This window comes from Anopheles merus, chromosome 3R (genome assembly GCF_017562075.2).
Source record: "Anopheles merus strain MAF chromosome 3R, AmerM5.1, whole genome shotgun sequence".
Lineage (NCBI taxonomy): Eukaryota > Metazoa > Arthropoda > Insecta > Diptera > Culicidae > Anopheles > Anopheles merus.
The window spans coordinates 31,843,762-31,864,678 of NC_054084.1; the positions used below are offsets into that span (position 1 = coordinate 31,843,762).

At 44.0% G+C, this 20,917-nt stretch overlaps 2 protein-coding genes across 10 annotated transcripts in view; both read left to right on the forward strand.

The window, feature by feature from the left end:
* Nucleotides 1–514: 514 nt before the first annotated feature.
* LOC121597279 (1-acyl-sn-glycerol-3-phosphate acyltransferase alpha-like) lies at nt 515–8,387 on the forward strand. 9 transcript variants are annotated; one of them, XM_041922922.1, is made up of 7 exons: nt 515–605; nt 2,294–2,845; nt 6,388–6,566; nt 7,277–7,410; nt 7,488–7,669; nt 7,739–7,904; nt 7,987–8,387. In XM_041922922.1, the coding sequence occupies exons 3-7, from the start codon at nt 6,388–6,390 to the stop codon at nt 8,145–8,147; spliced, it is 822 nt and encodes a 273-aa protein (XP_041778856.1). In that variant the 5' UTR covers nt 515–605; nt 2,294–2,845; the 3' UTR covers nt 8,148–8,387. The 9 variants fall into 9 exon arrangements, with proteins under 9 accessions (XP_041778856.1, XP_041778853.1, XP_041778854.1 ...); XM_041922919.1 differs by lacking the exon at nt 515–605 and adding an exon at nt 1,153–1,529; XM_041922920.1 differs by lacking the exon at nt 515–605 and adding an exon at nt 1,153–1,344.
* A 4,191-nt stretch (nt 8,388–12,578) lies between these two features.
* Nucleotides 12,579–20,917, forward strand: part of LOC121597071 (1-acyl-sn-glycerol-3-phosphate acyltransferase alpha-like) — a 56,675-nt gene continuing 48,336 nt past the window's right edge. Inside the window, exon 1 of the mRNA XM_041922566.1 lies at nt 12,579–12,733. The gene's annotated coding sequence lies outside the window, so the exon portion shown is untranslated. The remainder of the gene's footprint in view (nt 12,734–20,917) is intronic.

Here is a 20,917-nt window from a genome sequence, read left to right on the forward strand (position 1 = left end):
GTTTGGGTTTGGGTGTTTAAATGGATGAATGACGTATTGAGAAAGTGTGGGCTCCGGCAGCGGGTTGCGCTGTTAATAGGTCCTTTGCGTGTGAAAAATGGAAAATATGTAAATTATGGCGACCCAACCCACTCCCGCCAGCTTGCTATGTGGCCCTAGCCATGAGAAGGAACGGCGTGTCTACACTCCGTCGTGGTTTATTTTCATTTAACCTTAATGCTAGGTCAACCGTTCTAATGTGCAGGCGGGTAGTTTTATGTTTATCTTGAGGAAAGCATATCCGAATTTTCCAAAGCCCGGAAGCAATAATTTTCATAATGTTGGTCATGTTTGTCGTTTCGTGCTGCGTAAATGCGATAAGATGATCTGATTTTACTTAGCACAGTTTTTCAAAAGATTAACAAACAATATTCCTATATCTTTGAACATTACTTCTTACAAGACATGCGAAGAATGAAATGTTTCAAATTTGATTTTAAACAAAACGGTTCTCTTCTTTCGTTACAGAAATCTTTTCGATCGGTGTGGAATAAGCCCGCTTCGAGCAGTTCGTTCGAAAACAGCTCGACAACTGCATACGTTAGCTGCTCGAAAGCACTGCCACGGTAAGCTTTTGAAATTTTGAAAGAAAAGATGTTCTAATTGGGAAATTGAAATCGTTTTATCTAATGCTACATTTAATTTCTGACATAGTTTACGCAAAGAAATAAAAATAAAAATGCGTGTAATAAAGCAATCCAGAAAAAAAATCCAGCACAAATCAACTGCTTTGTTTTACAGTGCCGCTCACAAATAAGTATCAAGTGAAAATTTAAATATTTTTATCAAGTTTTTTTCGTTATGCTCTTTGTTTTAATATCTTTTCAGGAATTATATAATGTGATTAAAATTAAAGAAGTTATTTCTCGTTTCAATCTTCAAAAATAACTTTCTCATTAAAAGCACGGATGTTGTTGTCGTTTGCTTTTGCTTTGCTTAATTACGTGAAATCTATAGCAAATTATTTTATATTCTACCTTTTTGTTAGCCAATGTAGCTCACTCTCCACAGTGTAGCGTAATTTTTGAGCACCACTGTACGCATGCGCATTTGGCAGCCGCGAGAGTGGAGACTCGGCTCGGCAAAGCTCGCGACACCGGAGCCGTGTTTATTTCCGTTTGAAACCCCGCTACGGAACGGCCACACATACGGTCCGTGGCGACCATCGCGGCACGGCTAAACAGTGGGCGTGTGTGTGTGTTGTGTTCGTAGTACAGGAAGAACCATCCCATTCATACGTGTTTAGTGAATTTCGACGGTTCAAGTTAGTTAGAGTTACGTGTGTGTTAAAAGCGAAACAAAGCTGTAAATAAGTGAATTAGAACGGCTGTGCTATCTAATATCGCACCCAGTGAGATTAGTTTGGTGCGTGCGTGTGTGTTTTCGCCGAATTGCGGATGTACGTGCTCTGGCAATAAGGGAAAGCTATGTCGCAGACTGCTTCCGCCGGAATTATCCTTTCGACGCAGTGACAGCAGATGGGCACATATGTATGCAGTGTTTTTAAAGACACACACAAACACACGGAGATAGATTACTTCCCTGTCGACAGGAGACGTACAGAACCGCCGGCCGAAAACAGTCACCCACTACCAACCCTTGTCCCCCCTTTAGCCCGGCGAGACGAAAGCTCACCGTGTTGTGGAGATCCTTTTTTTGACGTTTCTGTTGAATGTGTTGGTGTCGGTATGTGTGTCTGTGTGTGTGATTTCCTATTTACTAACACGAGCACGAGTTCCACGAAAGGATATGCCCCATCTCCTAGTTTTTGCGTTCTATCAGCCGGGGCGTATCAGCCAGACGGATCGACGGAATGGCTGCCAGACACGAGCACGTGTAAACACACAGCGAACACATACATGACACGCGGACTAGACATCCGAGGACATTGCATGCAACAACAGTGTCGGTGTCCCTTTAATGTCCTGATCTATCTATCACCTTCAGGCTTTTTTGTTTAAATTTCAACAACAAATCTAAAAAGTGTCCCCAAAGCTCTACCCGTGGGACACGATTAGACTCCTCAGGGATGTCGCATGGTCGTAAATCAGCGCCTGTTCGAGTGCCATTGTGTTGCCTTGCTTACATGGCTCGGACATTCTCGGACTTCAGGTCCACACAACCTCGCTGTTGACCTTTTTTTTGCTAACTTCCCCCCCCCCCCCCCCCCATTATCAAGTTCTCTTTTGTCTAGCCTGGTGATGGCGGGTGACCGAAAATAAACACAAACACGTTCTCCTACCCCCTTTTGTAGGTGCAGTTGTGCAATCACGTGCACCCTTAAATCAAGCAGGCTCTGGCGATCAAACAGCTCAAAACGAGGCAAACCAGGAATAGAACGGAGCAGCAACAGCAGCAGCAGCAGATCAACCACTTTACCGTCCACACCGGAATTTCGTCAATAGAACGCCACCGTTTGGTGCTGTTCCGGCCAGTGTCTGGCGCTGAAGGCCGGCGGTGTGTGTGTAAAAGGGCGTTGAAGTAGAAGTAAATTTAGAACAATTTATTGGTGCCGCACAGAAGGCAACAACGGTTGTGTTGGTCGCGAATGATACCATCAGCCAACGTCAACGGTGGTGCCGGAACTGGTGCTGAATGGCGGCGGTGAGGCGCTGTATCGGGACAGCACTTTGGAGGTTCGTTGATTGATTGAGCGAGCGAGTGTGCATGTGTTTTTTTGTTGTTGTTGATGTTTGTGGGCGTGTGTTTAAGTGTACAATAACCTCAGAGACTCATCCGAGGTTCATCAGCAACAACGGAAAGGGGAGTTCGGAATCGAAACAAACGTCCAACACCATCCATCAAGGTAAGTGAACTGGAGCCGAAAAGTGTTACTGGGTGATTAGTAAGAGTTGCTAGGGGTTACTAAGGGTTATGAAAGTCATGGCATGCTCCGAAAGGACATCAAACTTCACAGAAGTTGAACTTGATTGTTGAGCGATCGCAGCGAATCCCATTTTCATATCATGCCCAAGGCTCAATAGACAATCGGGAGAGCTATTATCTATAGAAAGTCTTCAGCAATGTTCTAGCCAAAATATCACCTGTAGTCCATCTTGTTCCAATGTCGCATTGTTAGATCTCAAGATCTCAAAGGGTCGTTTGAAGATAAGAGTGTCAATATGTATGAACCAATCAACCAACCCATTTCAAATGTCAATTTCAAATGTCAGACCCCAAAAATCTGTCCTACTTAGAGGATGAGGGAGTTGAGCAATATGGTCGTAACCAACTTCCCGTAATACTGATAACGATTGTGCAATAGCTCACCGAGATCGCGTGTTTCCTGACACTTGCGAACATTCTCTTATTTGCACCTTACTGCCCGCCACAGTTTCTGGTGATAATTGTGTCGAAGGTGGTACCATCTACCTATAATGCTCATCACACACACACATCCACACACCCGGGTCGGGGGTTTCTTCTTGTGCCGGTCGCGCGGCAGTTTGCAGTCAATTGACGATCACGTGTTTATGTTTTTTGTTGCTGTACGGCACAGTGTTAAAAGCCAGCGAGAGACCGTCCGAAGGGCACCGCTGGATGGCGTGTGCCGTGGCGTGTTTTCGGTTCGGCCAGACACACAGACACACACACACATAAAGACTGACTAATGATGTTGATGATGATGATGCTGATGCACTCCACGTGCGTGGTGCAGTGGTATGATCGGTTGACGAATAGCGCTGCCCGAGCAGTTGCCGTTGGATGGTGAAGGAAGGGTTGGGTCCTCGTAAAAATTTCTCCACAAAAAAAAAAACTTCTACCAAAAACCCGAACTCATAATACTACGCATCCGCATATTGGGTCGAATCAATAAATATTGATAAAACACGATTATTGCTGCGCATACCTCCCTCCCCTTACTCGCCGGATCTCTACCCCGGCAACATAATATATGTATGAGCATGGAAACTACCTTTCCAACCCCCCCCCCCTTTACCCACACTCAAACACAAATATTTTCCCTCAACCAGCAACTAGAACCTGGCATGGAATGTTTACAAACAATCAAGCGGAAGCGCGTGGCCCTTCCTTCAACTCACTTGGAATCGGTAGCTCTTGGAAAGCTCTGGTTCTGGTTCCATTTACAAATTAACCACCCTGCTTTTTTCACCCCCCTTCCCGGGCTGCCAATGTCAATTATCTACCGCACGCCACAATGGTTTGTTGAACTCTTGGTGATGGTGGTGGTGGTGACATTTTTGGCAACAAAAGACCTTCACGGCCATGTACAGGGACACCCGGGAAGGGTCTATTTGTAAATGATAATTACCCGAGCGCGTCCCAGCCAACTTTCACTTTACCCTTGGTGCACGTTGTACGGGAAGGTGTTGCTGACTCTCTGTGAGGGTGTATGAGTGTGTGTGCGTGTGTGTATGTCTGGAAAGCTTCTAATGCTGCCACTTCGTTATCAGTTCAATGTGTGCGCGGCCGGTGGTGTAATAGCGGCAGACAGCAGCAGCAGCAGTTGCAGTTCAGTTTCTGTAGTTGTGGCGTTTGCATCGTTTGGTTTTCGGTTACTTTGTTTTCGTACCAACAGGTTACGCCGGGCGGAGGAAACGATGTCGAGCGAAGAAATAGTTAACAAGGTGAATAAGCGATTCGTTCGATTGTTTTTTTTTTTTTGGAATTCGCATGTGTTTTCAGTGGTTGATAAATGTGTCATCAACAGTGTTCGTGTTATCAACTCTATTCGTGTTATGGACGGCCGTGGGAAACAACGATTTCATATCAGGAAGGCAATTTCAATCAATAATGTCTTGATTAGGGCCTGCTAGCATCGTGCATTCGTGATCCAATCCAATCATGATCATATCTCTGTATGATGTGCGTGTTTTGTGTCCAGCTCCAAACAGCTCCAACGGATTCTTGAAGGCACTATAGACGGTGAACTTTGAGCTCCCAAGCTCCACAAAGAGAGAGAGAGAGAGAGAGTTTGTTGCTATGGCGCTTAGAAGAGTGTGCGACCTTCAATGGTCTTAACTTCTGCCAACTCCCCGGCCTTGCTGGAATTAAGGGGGATCCCTTCCCCTTTTCTTCGCGATACTACACGTGGCCCTTCCAATATCCAAAGCTGTCTACTGATAAGAGGAATTAATATCCAGACTTTCCACAGATTTATTTTGCACGATCGTCTGTGGATTTCCGCTTATCGAACGGGGGCCTGCGGCACCACCACCATCCAACCACATGTGCGTACTTATCTGGGTGGCGAAATTTTTATCTCCAACGTGTGCCTTTCTTCTTCACAGTGTGGCTGCCTTTTATTGGAGCAAGATTTATCACCATCCAACGGGGGTGGGAAGGGGAAGTTTGGCGAAATGACCTTTAGTTATCGAGTTAATCGCATTAGAGGGCGATCAGATTGCAGCCACAGGGCCCAAGAGTGTTGAGGCGCTTTTTGTGCGCGTGGGTCTTTGTAGTGTTTGAGCTGCCGAGCAGAAAGGATCGCACGGCTTAAGTGGTGGATGCTATTCTTGCATTGTGTACAAAGAGATCTACCGTAAGTGATCCTTTATTGTCAGTATTGCGTGCGGGGAAGAATGTTCAATCAGGTGTTCCAAGGCGCGCTCACAATGCGCTTAATGTGTGTAAATCAGCGGGTCAGTTTAAGCGTTTAGGTCAAGGACCCCTTCTCCGATGAAGAGTTTGATCACGTATTTCAATCCCCAACCAGAAGGTAAACAGTCAAGTGTGTGATGTGTTTCTTATCGCCCTCAGACAAACCCCCTATTATGAAACCCTTACTTCCTCACTGTTTCGGGAAGCAGGGAAGGGGGGGGGGGGTTGATTATCAGCTCGGGTTCTCCCCAACCACACCTGGCGGGTGCTCGCTCGCTCGAGATAAGCAAACGCACTTTCTAATCAAATTGGTGCGCGAATGGTCGAAATATCGGCGTAGTTATCACTAGCGGACCGCGTGTTCGAGCTTCAGTTTTGGGGTTGGGAATCCGTCGTCCACCACCGTGAGTGCAGTTCAGTGTAGTGCGCAACACGTGCTTGTTTACCATTGCGGCTTGCGGGATTGCATTAGATCCGGTTGATGGTGATTATGTGGTGGTGCTGCTAATGAGTAATAGTGTTGGTGCGATTTTTTGTTTGCTCTTTTCCTCATTCGCGTCTAGGGTATGATTGTGGTTTGTAAGTGTAATTAGCGAGCTCCTCGGTGTTGTGATGGGTGCTCGGTTTTTTATCCAAGATGAGCGCGTCTAATGGTCGCACAGAGGACGCTTGATAACTTCCTTGCTTTTGCGCTTATTACTACCATGCCTGCATGTGTGACCTTCATACGCTATCGTTACTAACCTTTTAACTTCTTTTATTTCTTTCTCTCTTTCGCCCTCCAAGATGACCACATCGAACGGTGAGCTGCTCGGTTTGGCCTTCATGGCGTTCTTCATCATCACGCTGTCGTCGACGGCGCGCTACTACTTCAAGTTCTTCTGCTTCATCGCGTTTTCCGTGGTGTGTGCGGTCGGTCCAGTGCCGCTCATGTTGTTCCGGCCGCGTGACTACCGGAACGCACTGTAAGTATTGCGAAAGGTTTGGGGTAGCAGTAACAAGGAACAAGAACAACTCAGAGAAGTGGGCCCACCGCCGATAGAGGATGACTAGAGTTTGTTCCACGAAACCGGCGAAAAGGAGTCAACTCCCTTGTGGTTCATAACGTATGTGTGTGTGTGTGTTTAGGCGGGAGGGTGATCGACCCCACCCAACTGGGTCGACGTCCTTGTGGTTGTGAGGGGAATTTGGGCCCCGCCGTCAACTCGGGTTGAAGTTGAATGGCATAGCTGAAACCCTGGTTTTTCGCCCTCCAACTCCATCAGATTAGCTTAATTATGCATGGGAAGGCACTCCACATCCTGGGCGTCCTGGGGGGGGGGGGGGGGGGAAGGGAGGGTGTTTTGCTTCCGGTAGGATGATTTGTTATTCTTGCGCAGCACAAGGGTGTAGGCACGCAGCGCGAAGTAAGCGTAAAGGCCATACACTCTGTGCTACATTAACAGTAATGAGGTTTGAATGGGAGAAGTAGTGAAGTAGCAGAAAGGAAAATTATTGATAGGGTCACATACACACAGGTGGTTGAAGCGTAGAGCAACAGGAATATCCGGCGACATTTCGAAGATTGTAAAACAGTTTGTAACAGTGTATAACAGTTTATTACATTGTATAACAGTGTATGACAGTTTCATTTTTGGTCGTTATACTAATTCCTCGTTCTCTTTTTTTGCTCCAGAATTCCAGCGTACTTATGTATCGGGTTTGGCAAGATGCTCGGGGCATCGTTTACGGTGCGCGGTAAGGAAAACATTAACCGCAACCATGGCGGTATTGTGCTGATGAATCATCAAAGTGCACTGGATTTGATTGGTACGTCCACGGAGACAAAGTTTACCACCAATGCTTGATCAACTAATGGTGTCAATATTATAAATAACTATTTACAGTCCTGGCCGAACTGTGGCCCATCATGGGCCGGTCGACGGTGGTCGCGAAGAAGGAGGTCCTGTACATGTTCCCGTTCGGGTTGGCCTGCTGGCTCTGGGGAACGCTGTTTATCGACCGTCAGAACCGTGACTCAGCCAAGAGCGTTATCAACAAGGAAGCGAAAGCGATCAATGAGAAACAGGTACGAGCCCGTAGTCCGTGCATGTAAAATTCAACAGAATAACCCTCGTTTTGGCTTCTCCGCCCGCAGGCAAAGCTGCTTTTCTTCCCCGAGGGTACGCGCGGCAACGGTGACAAGCTGCTGCCGTTCAAGAAGGGATGCTTCCACGTCGCCGTCGAATCGCAAGCCTTCATTCAACCGGTGGTCATTTCGAAGTACCATTTTTTGAAATCCAAAGCGAAGATCTTCAGCCGAGGTAAGGTGACGGGGCTAGGCTCCGCAGTTTGAGCTTTTGCTGGCCGTTCAATGTTCTAATCGCTGCTCTTGCTTGTTTGCAGGACAAAATATCATCAAAATTCTACCGGAAGTGTCCTGCGCGGGCCTTTCCAAGGACGACATTCCAGCGCTGATGGAGCGGGTACAGAAGATGATGCAGCGGGAGTACGAACAGCTGTCGGAGGAGTCCCTTTCGATCAACAATATTAGTGAGGTGCATTAGACTCAGCGATTGGCGATGGGCCTCCTCAGGCTCTGTACACGTGCAATACAAAACAATTGACCTGGGCAAGGAATGTTTTAGGGTTTTAGGATATGAAATCAACAGCAGAAAAGACAGAGAGGAATGATGCCACCAGGTGCTTTTTCCCAGGTATGGGAACAAGTAGTCAGGTTCACCAATATCATCATCATCGCCTTATCGCTAACGGATAGACAGTATAAAACAAACCTCCTCATTGAACAGAGAGCTTAGTAGTGGCGATTAGCGTTCGGTTTTTGTATTTACCGGGATGTGTGAATTTATGTTATGTCTCTTCCAAAGTCCATCATTTTTTCCTTCCAACACGCACCGATAGTTATTGAAGATTGAAAAAAATACGGCTAGCCAGTGTAGCAAGCACAAACGCAAAGAGATGTGAACGAATCGCGCAACGTTTATTTTCCTACCTTCCTCCGAGACTCTATATTGTTCCTGTAGTTTAAGGGCACAGTGAAAGCGAGATGAGAAGGAAGATCCAGATTATCAGGTGTTTCGGTGCGGGTTTAAAGTTGTTTCAAGTCCAACGTAGCTATCAATCAATCACGAGGTAAGGAGGACTGTGAAGCAATATATCGGGAAAGAGTGGCAGTGGCTTGTAAATAGCGTACAAAGTACAGTAGTTTTAGAATTTTATTCAAGAGAGCAAACTAGGGTTTAGTAGGATGATGAAGGATCGGGTAAGATGTCACTAGGCTGACACCAAACAAAACAAACCGGGAAGAAACAAACGTGTAAGCGTACGTCGTACTATGGGGACGGTGGCAGCGGCGTCACTCTTTTGCCGTACGCTCAATGTGATACATACATTAAAACGAAGCAAAAGCTCCAACAAAGAAGAGATACGTGTTTTTTTGGAGAAGAGAACTGTGCAAGAGAAAACCCCCCTCCCGTTTGCAAAATGGCATTCACCGAGATTATGTGTGTTGTGTAGCCCGCCCAGGCCCACGGGCGTACAAAATTCCAACACGAAAAGGGAAGCCAGTTTATTGCTCTCGAAGGAATTTTCCCCAGCTCCTGATCCGACAGGGACAGGTTTCTTTGCAAGCGTTTGCTAGATGTGAACTAAAGGGACAGGTAAGTAAGAGCAGAACCTACCCGGGCCAGGGGGGAAGGAAATCAATTTCACTAAAAAATGTACAACTTTTACTGTGCGGTCGTGCGCAGAGGTGGGATGAAAGTATGTAAAGTTGACTTCAATTAGGATCTTACAATTTGTAGGGAAACTTTGCTTATCAAGAAGGGTCGTGTATGTAAGGTAAAGGCACACTTAATTTGTGCCACTGTGCCTAGTGTGCCCAAGGATTGCCACTGGTCTTGGTTGTGATGACTCCCTTGAAGCCTCTCTGCCAAGAGATTTCCGATGATGAGCCTTCCACCTATTGGCTCAATTGAATTTTGACGCTCTCGCCCGTGACATTCAATCAATGGAGAAACAAAGCAAAAAAGAAACGCAATTCTTTTAGCCACAATTACGCTACTCCTAATTGCAAATCCAGCGGGGCATGAAACAAGAAAAAAGGAACATCCGAAAGGTTGTAATTGTGCTGTCAATTCTGATTTGCTCAGGTTGATTAATGATTCTGGACCAAACTGCTAGGGACGGCTGAAGTGACTGAGGGATGTTTCAGTAGAGTCCTCCCTGAAAGTTGATTGAGAGAGGATGAAGTTTGTTCTAAAGACAGAGAGAGGGTGTATATTAGAATAAATAGAGGCTGTTTTGATAAACATATGAAAGACTGAATTGGAATCACTTGCCATCCTCAGAGATCTTGATATTCCTGGGGTATTCCATTGATAAGCGTTTGAGGGGGGATGGACATTGACCGTTAAGCGTGGATGCTGTTATGGAATGGATGGAGAAGGTTTAACGATCTGTTTGTCCAGCTACACAATGACGATATTAGAAGAAGGCTCGTCCCTTCCAAGTACCTCGGGCGGCAATGTCGTTTGCGTTCAATATCCTCTCAATCCTCTTCCCGATCGATTGGCGAGAGGTTGAGTGTTGAGGTGACCCATTTGTCGGTTTAGGAGGGTAATTTTTTAATTCACTCCCTGTTCCGCTATGCCCCAGTACCGCTGCCTAATCTCATCACATCTAATTACGCTTGTGGCGGGCAACTACCACAAAACTATTCACCCTCGCGCCCAAAATCCTCTTGACACGTGTCACAAGCCGGACTGTTGCCGGAAAGGGAAGGCACATTGCAATCGACAGGTCGTCGTTGTCGTCGAAAATGAGTGCATATTTGTGTGACATCTTGACATTTCTTGGCTTTCCGAGGCGAGGGACAAGTAAACCGCAATCCTCCGGCGTCGAAGAAGAGGGTGCGCAAACTTATAAACATCCACACATCACGCTCTATTGCCGGTGGAGTCTTTTTCTCCGTTACACACACGCACACCCGCTAGTACCCGCTAGGGAAAAGGGAATGGGTGGTTTTATTACTCCCAATGGAATTTGACCTGTCGCTTCCAGTTTCAGCTCACCGTTCCAGGATGTGTTGCGGGATGGACTGGAATGAAAAATCCTTTATAAATTCTTTTCTCCATTTTGGGTTGCATTGGAAAAAGAATACTGGGGGAGTGTTTCATTGTGTGTATGGCTTTACTATAGAACCGCAACATTTCGTCTGCAGGCCATCCTGGGTATTATGTGTGCGTAGGTTTGTGCTCTTCGACTTTCATTTCTCATCTTCTGGGAGGCCTAATGACTTTCTTCGGTGGGGTGAGAGGTGTTCATTTCGGTTGTCGGGTAGGGCTTATCCCCCAGCTGATCTCCAGGAAGAAGGAATGGTACACGGACGAGGTGTTAGGATAATGTTCATATCCAGTGTAAGAGAAAGCAGAGATACTAAAGGGCAAATGATGGAAACAGGAAAAGGTTTAGCAACACGAAAGCAAAAGGGGTTTTTGTAGTAGGTCGTTTTCGTTTTTTTTGGGAACGAAGGATAGAAGGCAATGATACGGGTACGATCCCAAGTTAGGTTTGGATATCGCTTCCGGAAATGATCTTTGACTTTGTTGTCGATAGGAACGGGTGGGGATACATTTGAAAGAGTTGTGCCCTTGTTTGGAAAAGAGCTGGAAAAAGCTGAGAAAACAGATTGATAACGTTATCCTTACATTTTGGGAATAATAGAAAAGATAACAGGTGTTAAAGACGATTGTAGGCAACGGTGCTTTTATCAGAATCTTTTAGAGTACAGTGTTTGCTAAGTGCAAAATAAAAAAAAACGAAGTGAAGGGACAACTTTTACCCTAAATTTTAAATGCAGAATTTTCAATGGAGTTTTGCCCTACGATTTATTGACCCTATTGGAACTCTGCAATCTATTTCGCTTCTTTTGAGAGAAGCGAGAGCTTCTTTAAAATAAACTGACCACCAGCCTATTTCATTCCGTTTATTCTGACCCTTTGGTTGAATTCCTGATTGTGAGGATCGATTAGGTCTTGGCTAAGATAAAATTAACCCTTGATGACGTTGTTTTGTACACGGTGGTTTATTGATAAGGAATTTTTATTATAAAATTCCACACTTAATAATAATTTATTCATTTTGTGTTGTTAAAAGCGTATTTCTATAAAATTTTGACTTTCTTCATTTGGTTGGTGTGGTTGTGTCTTATGTAGATAGGCTCATGTGTCGTTCCCATAGAGCGAACTCTTTTACAGGACAATTAAAGGCTAGTTTTTTATATTCAATAACATAACATTGAACACAGCATTTGGTGACATTTTCCTTCCTTTCGCTATTTAAGGTGCGTCAATCGTTCTAAACTGCTTCAAAAACCATCCTCCGCACAATACCTTTAACGTTTTGGTACGATTAGCAAACATCCGGTGTAGCAACAATCACACACACATCACGCTCTCCCGCCTTACATTGCGCCTTAATCAAACAAACACACACACACACACACACCCGGCCGGAACTCAAACACAAAACGGCTTTGAAGCAAAATAGAGAAAGCAACAAAAAATCCCAGTATCGGTTTGGCTCAGCAAGGACGAACATGGCCAAACAACCAACATACGCGTGTTTGTCACCTTTGCTGTAAAAAAAATCCCCTTTTCACCCGCATAAAAACGGCCACGGTGTCACGTTTCTGTTGCAACAACCGGAAACCGGCCGGTAACGCGCGTGGGATGCCTTGAGTGAGTGAGTGCTGTTAGGAATGTTGGACACTCACGCTCTGTTTACAAAACGCTTTTGGCTCTCCATCTTTTGTGAGCGTATCCAATTTCCGAGAGAGTGAGTGCCAAATGGGGGAACTCATTTTCCGGCATGGCATTTTCCGTACAGCGTTTTACTGTAAACAACACATTCCGATTCAGACCGTGCCAACAGCTTCCTTACGCGCAGAAGTGCTGTTCAGTAGTGGTTCGAGCGTCGTCCGGTGTGGTGCCTGTGTCCTGTACGTTCGTGCGTTACGGCCCAACGGTGTACGTGCGGGAACGACGTTTCGTGAATGTGTATTGAAACGTGTAGTTGCCGTGTGTGTGTGCAGAGGAAGCTGTGTAGAGGAAGGCTCTCGTCTCGTAGCGTGGTAGTGTGTCTTCCTTACGTGTACACGCGGGGGGTACGTGCGTTGTGTTGATAATGAGTACAAAAAGCGGCAGCGAGGGCGATTCCTGACGACGAGGTCCTTGAGCGTTGCCGGTGCCAAGGACCAAAGTGCGTTTGTGCGTATGTGCGTGTGTGCGTGTGTGTGCGGGATTTAGGTGCAAAGAGTGCGGGGCGGATTATTGCGAACGATGCTGCTGCAGTCTAACGCGCCCAAAAACCGATCGCTTCGCTCCGGTGTGCGTGTGACGCGCTATTTGTTCCATTAAACATTGATCGTGTATTGGAGCCCGGCTGTCCGGTGTGGGCAGGCCTGTTCCTGCATTGGAGGTGTATGTGAGTTTCGGATTACCTTTCGGTGCCGGTGGGCGGCAAAAGCTTCCCAGCTGTGTGTGTGTGTTTGCGCTTTTTATTCCACGCTGCAGCGCGTGTGGGTCTTGTTGCGTGGCGTCTAATTCGGTTGGCGCGTGAAGTGTAATGCGTGATCGTTGGATGGTCGGTTCGGTGGCTGTGTTGGTGTTGCTGGTGGTGGTTGCTTATACGTAAGAGCGTCGCAAAAAAGACCAGCAAACAAATTTGATTTATCGCACGCGCGGTGGCGCTCTTCCCGGAGCCACCCGGAAGCTGGTTTAGGATGACACGAGAAATAAAAGAAAAGAGAATAGCATATTGTGCCCTGCACGTCTTGCAATCAACGGCGAAAAGGTCTTCCTTTGGCGCGTGGGGTAGCCACGATGACGAATTTTGGATTTAAAGGGAATAACTAAAGCGACCGGTAGCTGAGCTGTGGTAAGTAATGCTTGTAGTGCTACTGTGTTTTCATTGTTTAGTTTTACTTTTCTTTGAAGTAGAAAGTAGAAAGGATAGAAAATACTACTGACGGAAATGGTTTGTCCACCAGAATGCAAAATCTGTAGCAGGATCTGATGTATTCTATCAGTTTCAGGTACAGTTCTTGAATCAAAATGAAATAGGGATCGGTTCCAGGACCGGTATGGGTTTGTCATCTATTCTAGAATATGGGTATAGTATAGTATAGTGTAGTATAGTATATGGGTATGGGATCAAGATTAGCTCCAAAATTGGTAAAAAGCCAGGACCTGCTTCAGAACCCAAATGAATTCAAGGTCATCGCCAAGAGCTGATATAGATTCTTTATCAGTTCCAGGGTCTTCTAGGCTTTGAACCTCTTTCGGTTAGAAGACGCAATGCACAGTGCTCTTTCATCGCTGGTTTGCTAAATGGCTCTATCGACTCATCCACCTTTGTTGCATCGATTCGATATCTATGCACCATCCCGAGCACTTAGGTCTAGAGAGACTCTACGGCTCGCTCAACCTCGTTCCAGCGCTGGTCGGTCTGACCCTATGTTCCGCATGTCGGCTGTTTTCAACACTGTTTCGGACTGCCTCGACTTCAACATCTCCACTCAGTGCGTCAAGGACCGTCTTCGGCTTCACTGCCGTGGCCGCAGTGAATTACGTGACATACGGCCCGTTGAAGATTAAACAATCAATATTGATATACCTCTTCCAGGACCAGTTCGGGGTCCTTCCTGGTTTGTAACCTCCAGTAACAGGTGTATTAAGAGTTGAGCATTGGTTCTTGAACTGGATTTGGCAAATTAGTGGTCCTGGCTTCATGAAATTGCGTTGTGTAACTGAGCCAAATTAGCAAGCAATTCCCACATTAACGCATTAAATACAGGGTTTCCCACAATTTATTAGTCGGTTCTCATATTTTTTGGGCTCGTCTCACGATTTATTCATCGTATCCCATAGATTTTTGGTTCGTTCTCATAATTTAATGGTATCGTCCGATTGGATGTCAATACAATTGAATCAATAAATTCTGGGAAATGCCCAAAAATTCGTGGCAACAACCAAAAAAGTATGAAAAGCAATCAAAAAATTATGGGAACGAACCAATAAATCGTGGGAAACCCTGTATACGAGTCTTTTTCATGCCAATCTTTATCATATATCTTTAAAGATGGTTCCAACACATCTTTCATCGCTACAACGGTGCCGTTTCTCCACAGAGCATGTTTAAGAATTGAAGAATTGAGAATTGTTTGCTATTTTTAGATTATTTTCTGTGCAATTTTGATCGGACAAATAAGTCAAAATGATAAAGTTTAAACGAGATTCTTTTGAAATTATTACGTTTTCGCGTAGAGTAAATGAACAAAATTTGCTAAGAATAGCAAGTCATGTCATACACAGATGTAATCACGAATTTTGATGAGATCGCGTACAATATCTTTGTTTTTACCCTCGCTGTTTCATCCAAAACATTGTCATTGCATTCTTATTATTGTGCAGTAAAAACATAAATTATCCCTCATTACGTAATAAACCGCTCCGACTCTACTTTATCGAAACCAAAATAAACGATTGATCAAGACGATAAGCGCTAGGCTGAGCCAGACCCCTCTGGCGGAAAACTGCACTGTTGTTTGCGATGAAAGATGTGTTGCAACTGCCGACGAAGAGGGACTTCGAAACCCACTTGTCGGCTTAGTTCCAATGTTTAGATCTTTTTTGATAAAGATTTCTTAATTCCTCCCCTATGCATACAAAAAAACTGAAAGTCATTTTAAATATCTTTATTACATTGGTGCTACGCTTTAAAGAGCGTGAACCACGTGCGGGGTTGTAAGGGAACAGGGGCAGGACGACAAAATCTCACATTGGTGTGTGTATGTGTGGCTCAGATTATCTAACCTCCAAATCTGGCAGGACTTTCTTTTCTCTCTTTCTCAGAATAAAGCAACAGAACACACTGTCGCAGCTGTAAAATATGATTCCCATGGCTTTTTGGTGAAAGAATTAGAAAAACACAGGCCAGCCAAGCCAGGTAAAACATTGCGCCGATATAAATTGTACGCACCCGGGTAAAATGTTAACACGCGGTATTACCTTTCTCCAAACGTAACGGGGGGAAAAATTGAGAAGAGGACGCGAACTTTCCCTCCGCGGTTGTTTTTGCCGCAAAGGAAATGGTGCAGCGCGGCACCAAATGGGCACCAAAAGCAAATGAAATGGATGCCCCTACCCGGGATGACCATTTATCTGTGCTCCACTGGGAGGGGTGGCACCGAGGAGCTACGGAAAGCAACGGTGGAAAGCTCAAAATTACATTCACCATTAAATTTTATTTTAAGTAATATGACGTCACTTTTTCGCCTCCTTTCTACTCACCGGCTTTTGTCGGCGGGGTTTTTTTTGCCGGTCCGGTGTTTCGTCGTTTGCAGACAAGACCGTTGGAAGGTCCGTTCTTTTTTGCTGCAGTTGTTTTTTTTCTAGAACCCGTAGTACATAACGGGTAAGTGGATTTGGGCTTTATGGTCACCAGTGGCTTCGAAGCGAGACGCTTTCGGTGCGCGATACACAGGAAGAGAGCGCCGGCCGGGATCGTTTCTTATATTTTTAGAGTGTCCTTCTTGGCTGTGTGTCTTCTTTGGTAGTGTAAAATAAGCTCCACCTGAAGATTGAATGGTACAAGAAGGTATTTGAATAGATTTATGAAAATGCAGCTCCTGGGTGTTGGGTTGTAGCAAGGGAGAAACGATAATTCCAGGCCAAGACATGCGACTCCAGGTGTGTGTGTGTGGGAAATGAAAAGAAAAGCGCAAAAACTACTTCATTGTGATTTAGAAAACCTTGAATCAGTGATAGCTGCCTCACAAAAAGCTTGTCTGGCGTAATAATTCTTCAGCAGGGCCAAGGTGTGCGCCAATGCGGAACCGAGAATTTTGATACGATTTTCCACATACAATCGGTTGGATTTTTTTCTTCCCTTCTTAAGTACCCTTTTGGTCACACGAGGCCCACCGCTCGCCAAGGGCGCATCCTTGAAGTGGAAAGTGAAAATGGAAATTTTGCGAAACAGAACCTCCTCCCGTTCCTGGCTGGCAGGAGGGTCTGGCATTCGCTTCGGATTTTCTCCTTTAATGTCGTGCTACCGTTGCATGAAGTCATCTTGAGGTTGTTCTTTTATTTTGGGATTCACCGCTGGAACTCTCTAGCTCTTCCCTTTTCCCCCTCTACAGACGGAATGCTGCTATAATGGCGCTTATAATGGCAATCAAAGGCATTCCTCAGACTTGGGAGCGTCATGCGGTCCTGGGTTACCATGGGAAACTACACGGCAGCTAGACAAGCTAGACACGAGCTTTCTGCTTCGTTTTTGGATTTAACTCGACACAACACGACGTCTCGACCTTTTTTTTGTTTGGTGATTGGAGGTGAAAAGGGTAATTGAAAAGAATCCGAAACAAGTGCAGCGATGCGCACGTGAAGCAATTTTCGTGCAGCAACTGTGGAAAGGAAGAGCTTCTTGGTTGTTGTCACCGATTATAGGGCGCAGCGTGCTTAATATTACGTGGGAATTGGGAAGGAGAACGAGAAGATTGGTCCTTTTTTTGTCTGGACCGTCGTGGTGGACAGTAATTCCGGCGGTAGTCAATCGCCCGTAGGAAAAAAGGTGATTAAAGCGATCATAATGGCACCCAAGGAGCAAAGGGGCGATTTAACGTTAGGTCAATTGGTGTTTGGCCACCGTGTTACTTGCCGTGGGCAGGAATGACCGTAGCATAATTGAGCTAATTTTCTGGTTTCTTGCGGGATTAAATTGGCTAGAATGATCCAAGGAAACGATTGGAACGCTGTCTGGTGCGAAAAGTGGTAGAATTATCGTTTTGTAAAGAGTGTTTTGCAAAGTTTGATTTTGTTTAAATTTGCTTTTACTTTTTCCAATACAGCTTGCTAACGTCAAGATGCTCCTCCTTCATCCTCATGTATAAAATATTTGCCAATATGGTGCTAAACTCATTTGATATCAGTTATTATTGGCCCATCGACTATTTTGGGAGGTCATCAGCATATTACATAAGCAGGGTCATGAGCGCTACGGTTCGGATTAACAAATTTCAATATTTATTTATTTATTTATTTATTTATTTTTATTTTATTATTTGCTCGGCCACGTTGGGTTACAGCAATAGTGCTTACTGACTATAGTATACAATTATTCACGAAGGAGTTGCAAGAAGTTTATGGTACGGAAAAGGAGCGAAGACGGGATCGGTAGACAGGATAGGATATGTTGAAATCGAACAGATCAGAAGTACTATTAAAAGACGACATAGCTCTTACAAAAGGCTCATTGCGAGCAAAACGTGTACGACAGATAGGTAACTGGAGACGAAAACGATAACGTAAGGTGCGACAAGGTGCATACAAATGTAAGCGCGACAGAAGTGAAGGAGTATCAATCGTATTGAGCAATATGCCAGCGACGAAAGAAGCCTGAGCGACCGAGAGACGGTGCTCCAACTTGGCAAGGCCTAATAGAGTGCATCTATCGTCATACGAAGGAAGCGGAATAGAGTGATGACCCAGCGACCTACGAAATACGATCCTTGTAAAACGTCTCTGGATCCTCTCAATCCTTTGGAGCAGAGATAGTTGGACAGGAGACCAGATGACACAGGCATATTCTAGTACGGAACGGACCCAACAACAATAAAGGGACTTAAGACAAAAAGGATCACGAATTTCAGTGGACATGCGACAAATTTAACCAAGACTTTTGTTGGCCTTGTTGATGACATAGTCCGTGTGCTCCTTGAAAGAAAGACTCGGGTCAAAGAAGACGCCAAGATCCTTAGACAAGGACGCACGGGGAATAGGGGCATTACAGACACTATAAGCATGAGTTATACTTGTAGAGGATCGGAAGAAAGACAAGACAGAACATTTTTCAGGACACAGGACTAAACCGTTAGAAGCACACCATGTAGAGAATTTACAGAGCCAGGATTGAAGGACTAGACAATCAGCTGTAGAAGATACAGGAAGAAAAATTTTAACGTCATCCGCATATAGCAAGAAGCCGTTAGGAGGAAGGATCGAAGTACAGTCATTGAGGAAGAGAATGAACAGTAAGGGACTAAGGACACTACCTTGAGGGACACCCGAAGAACTAAGAAAACATTCAGACAAAGAGCCACAGATTTTAACTACATATGAACGATTCTCAAGATAGGAGTTGAACCACGGCAATATAGAGCCACCAAAACCTAGTTTTCGAAGCTTAGCAACAAGTAATGATAGAGGTATACTGTCAAATGCCGCTTTGAAATCGGTATAGATAGTGTCTACTTGCTTACCACTAGACAGGTAGTGATATAGAGAAGACAAAAAACACATTAGGTTGGTGGACACTGAGCGATTGGGCATAAAGCCGTGTTGTTCCGTAGAAATATAATTTTTTACACAAGGCATTACAGATAAATGGACAATTGACTCGAGGATTTTAGAACACGCACAAATAATAGAAATGCCAAAGTAATTTTGTAAATGATATTATTGTTATCAAAATTTTAAAGTAATGAAATCATTAAAAAGTATCAGTAATGAAGTTATAGAGAAAATTTTTGTCAGTTTTTCTACATGATACAAGTAAAAGACGATAATGAAATGAATATTAAGTAAATATTTGAATACAATCATGTGAAGTAATCATTCAAATCTTCCGTTTTGCGGGGGGTTTGAGTGAGAAAATAACTATTCATGCTTGAGACATCGAGCTTAAGACTACGTGAATGTAATTAATTGATAAGAATAAAAAAAAACAAAATGGTGCAAGGCCGCGTCAAAGCTATCGGTTATAACCAATTTATTTCTATAGGCTTTACGCTAGTAAGAAAACTACATTTTGTTTAAAGGTAAAGACAAACTGTCAAGGAATTATTATAATTGTATTTTTAAGTTAGAATTTATTTAGAGTGTATGCATCAATCAAACAAAAACATTAGACTGTAGACTGTTAAAATCCAGAAGGAATATTCATGCTTAATGCCATTGTGCCTGGTAGGGTATCTAAGAATGGGAATGCATTAGCGCTTGTGGCACTACGTCTTATAGTATTACCTTGGTAAAAATAGATTTGATACATGTTATTAACATGTCCAACATGAACCAAGCCAGGAACAAAAATGATAAACATTAAGATTCTCTTTAAAATTACTTGTTAATTATTATTAACGACCGATTTGCTTGCAAGGTTTTGTTCCCAGTAATATTCGATAGAGGGCGGTCAGGGCCGCGTTTAGTGTGGTCAACGTTCAACACTGATCGGGCCGAGTATTCCCGAACGCTTACGATCGAAGCTGCAGGAGAGAATAAAGTTCATTTTTTCTCATAAGCCCGAGACAAGCGACGGATTTTTAGCTTTGCAAATAAAAATATCGATGCTTAAAAACGCTTGTTTTAATAAAAATAGTTTACTTCGGCTGAAAGAAAGAATACTGCTGTAGTGTGCAACATTACTTCTGTTGGAAGATTGAAGAAATGGTATTCTGCCTATTTAGGTCAAAGAGCGCTTGGCCTAGGTTATGCAATACGCAGATGACCTGCCAAAGTAGTCGATGGGCCAATAATAACTGATATCAAATGATGTTAGCACCATATTGGCCACTATTGGCAAGCTGAATGGTCATTTTGCTTTGAAATGAAGATCGATTTTGCTTTTGTCCGACTTTCAGTGGAATTACCGCATAAATTTCATACCTGTTATCACATTTATGCATGGTGATGCAAGATTTTAAATGATATCGGTGTGAGTTTTTGCAGGAATATAGCTGAAGAGTGTCCTCAACGATGAGTGAAAAAAGTGTTCCGATAAGTGCTCATAATGGACTGTGCAGGGTGCCGCAAAATCAGATAATAGGCGAAAATATGAGTTTTGTAAACAATTTAAATAGCATAATTTTAAATATTTTAAATCATTCAGAACAATTTGAAATAAATATTCGCAACATGGAAGACATTTTACATTAAACTTATGTCATGTTAAGGCATTCTGGAGAAAGAAACAAATGAATGCAAGAGTATGAGACTGAAATATGAACAGAATGTGAAGAAAAGTGTAGCCAATAAAAATAATTTTTTGCCAATTTTTTTTTTCAAAAATTAAACCAAAATTAATTAAATTAATCACATATGGGAAGAAGTTCACTTAAGAAAAGTTCACCGCAGAATTTCTAAATAATAGATGAAACATTAAAATAGCAATAAAATAGGTACAAGTTGAGATGAGAAAAGAGTTAATGGTATCAGAATGATAAATCAAAGTAATGAGAAACTTGATTATTTGTTAC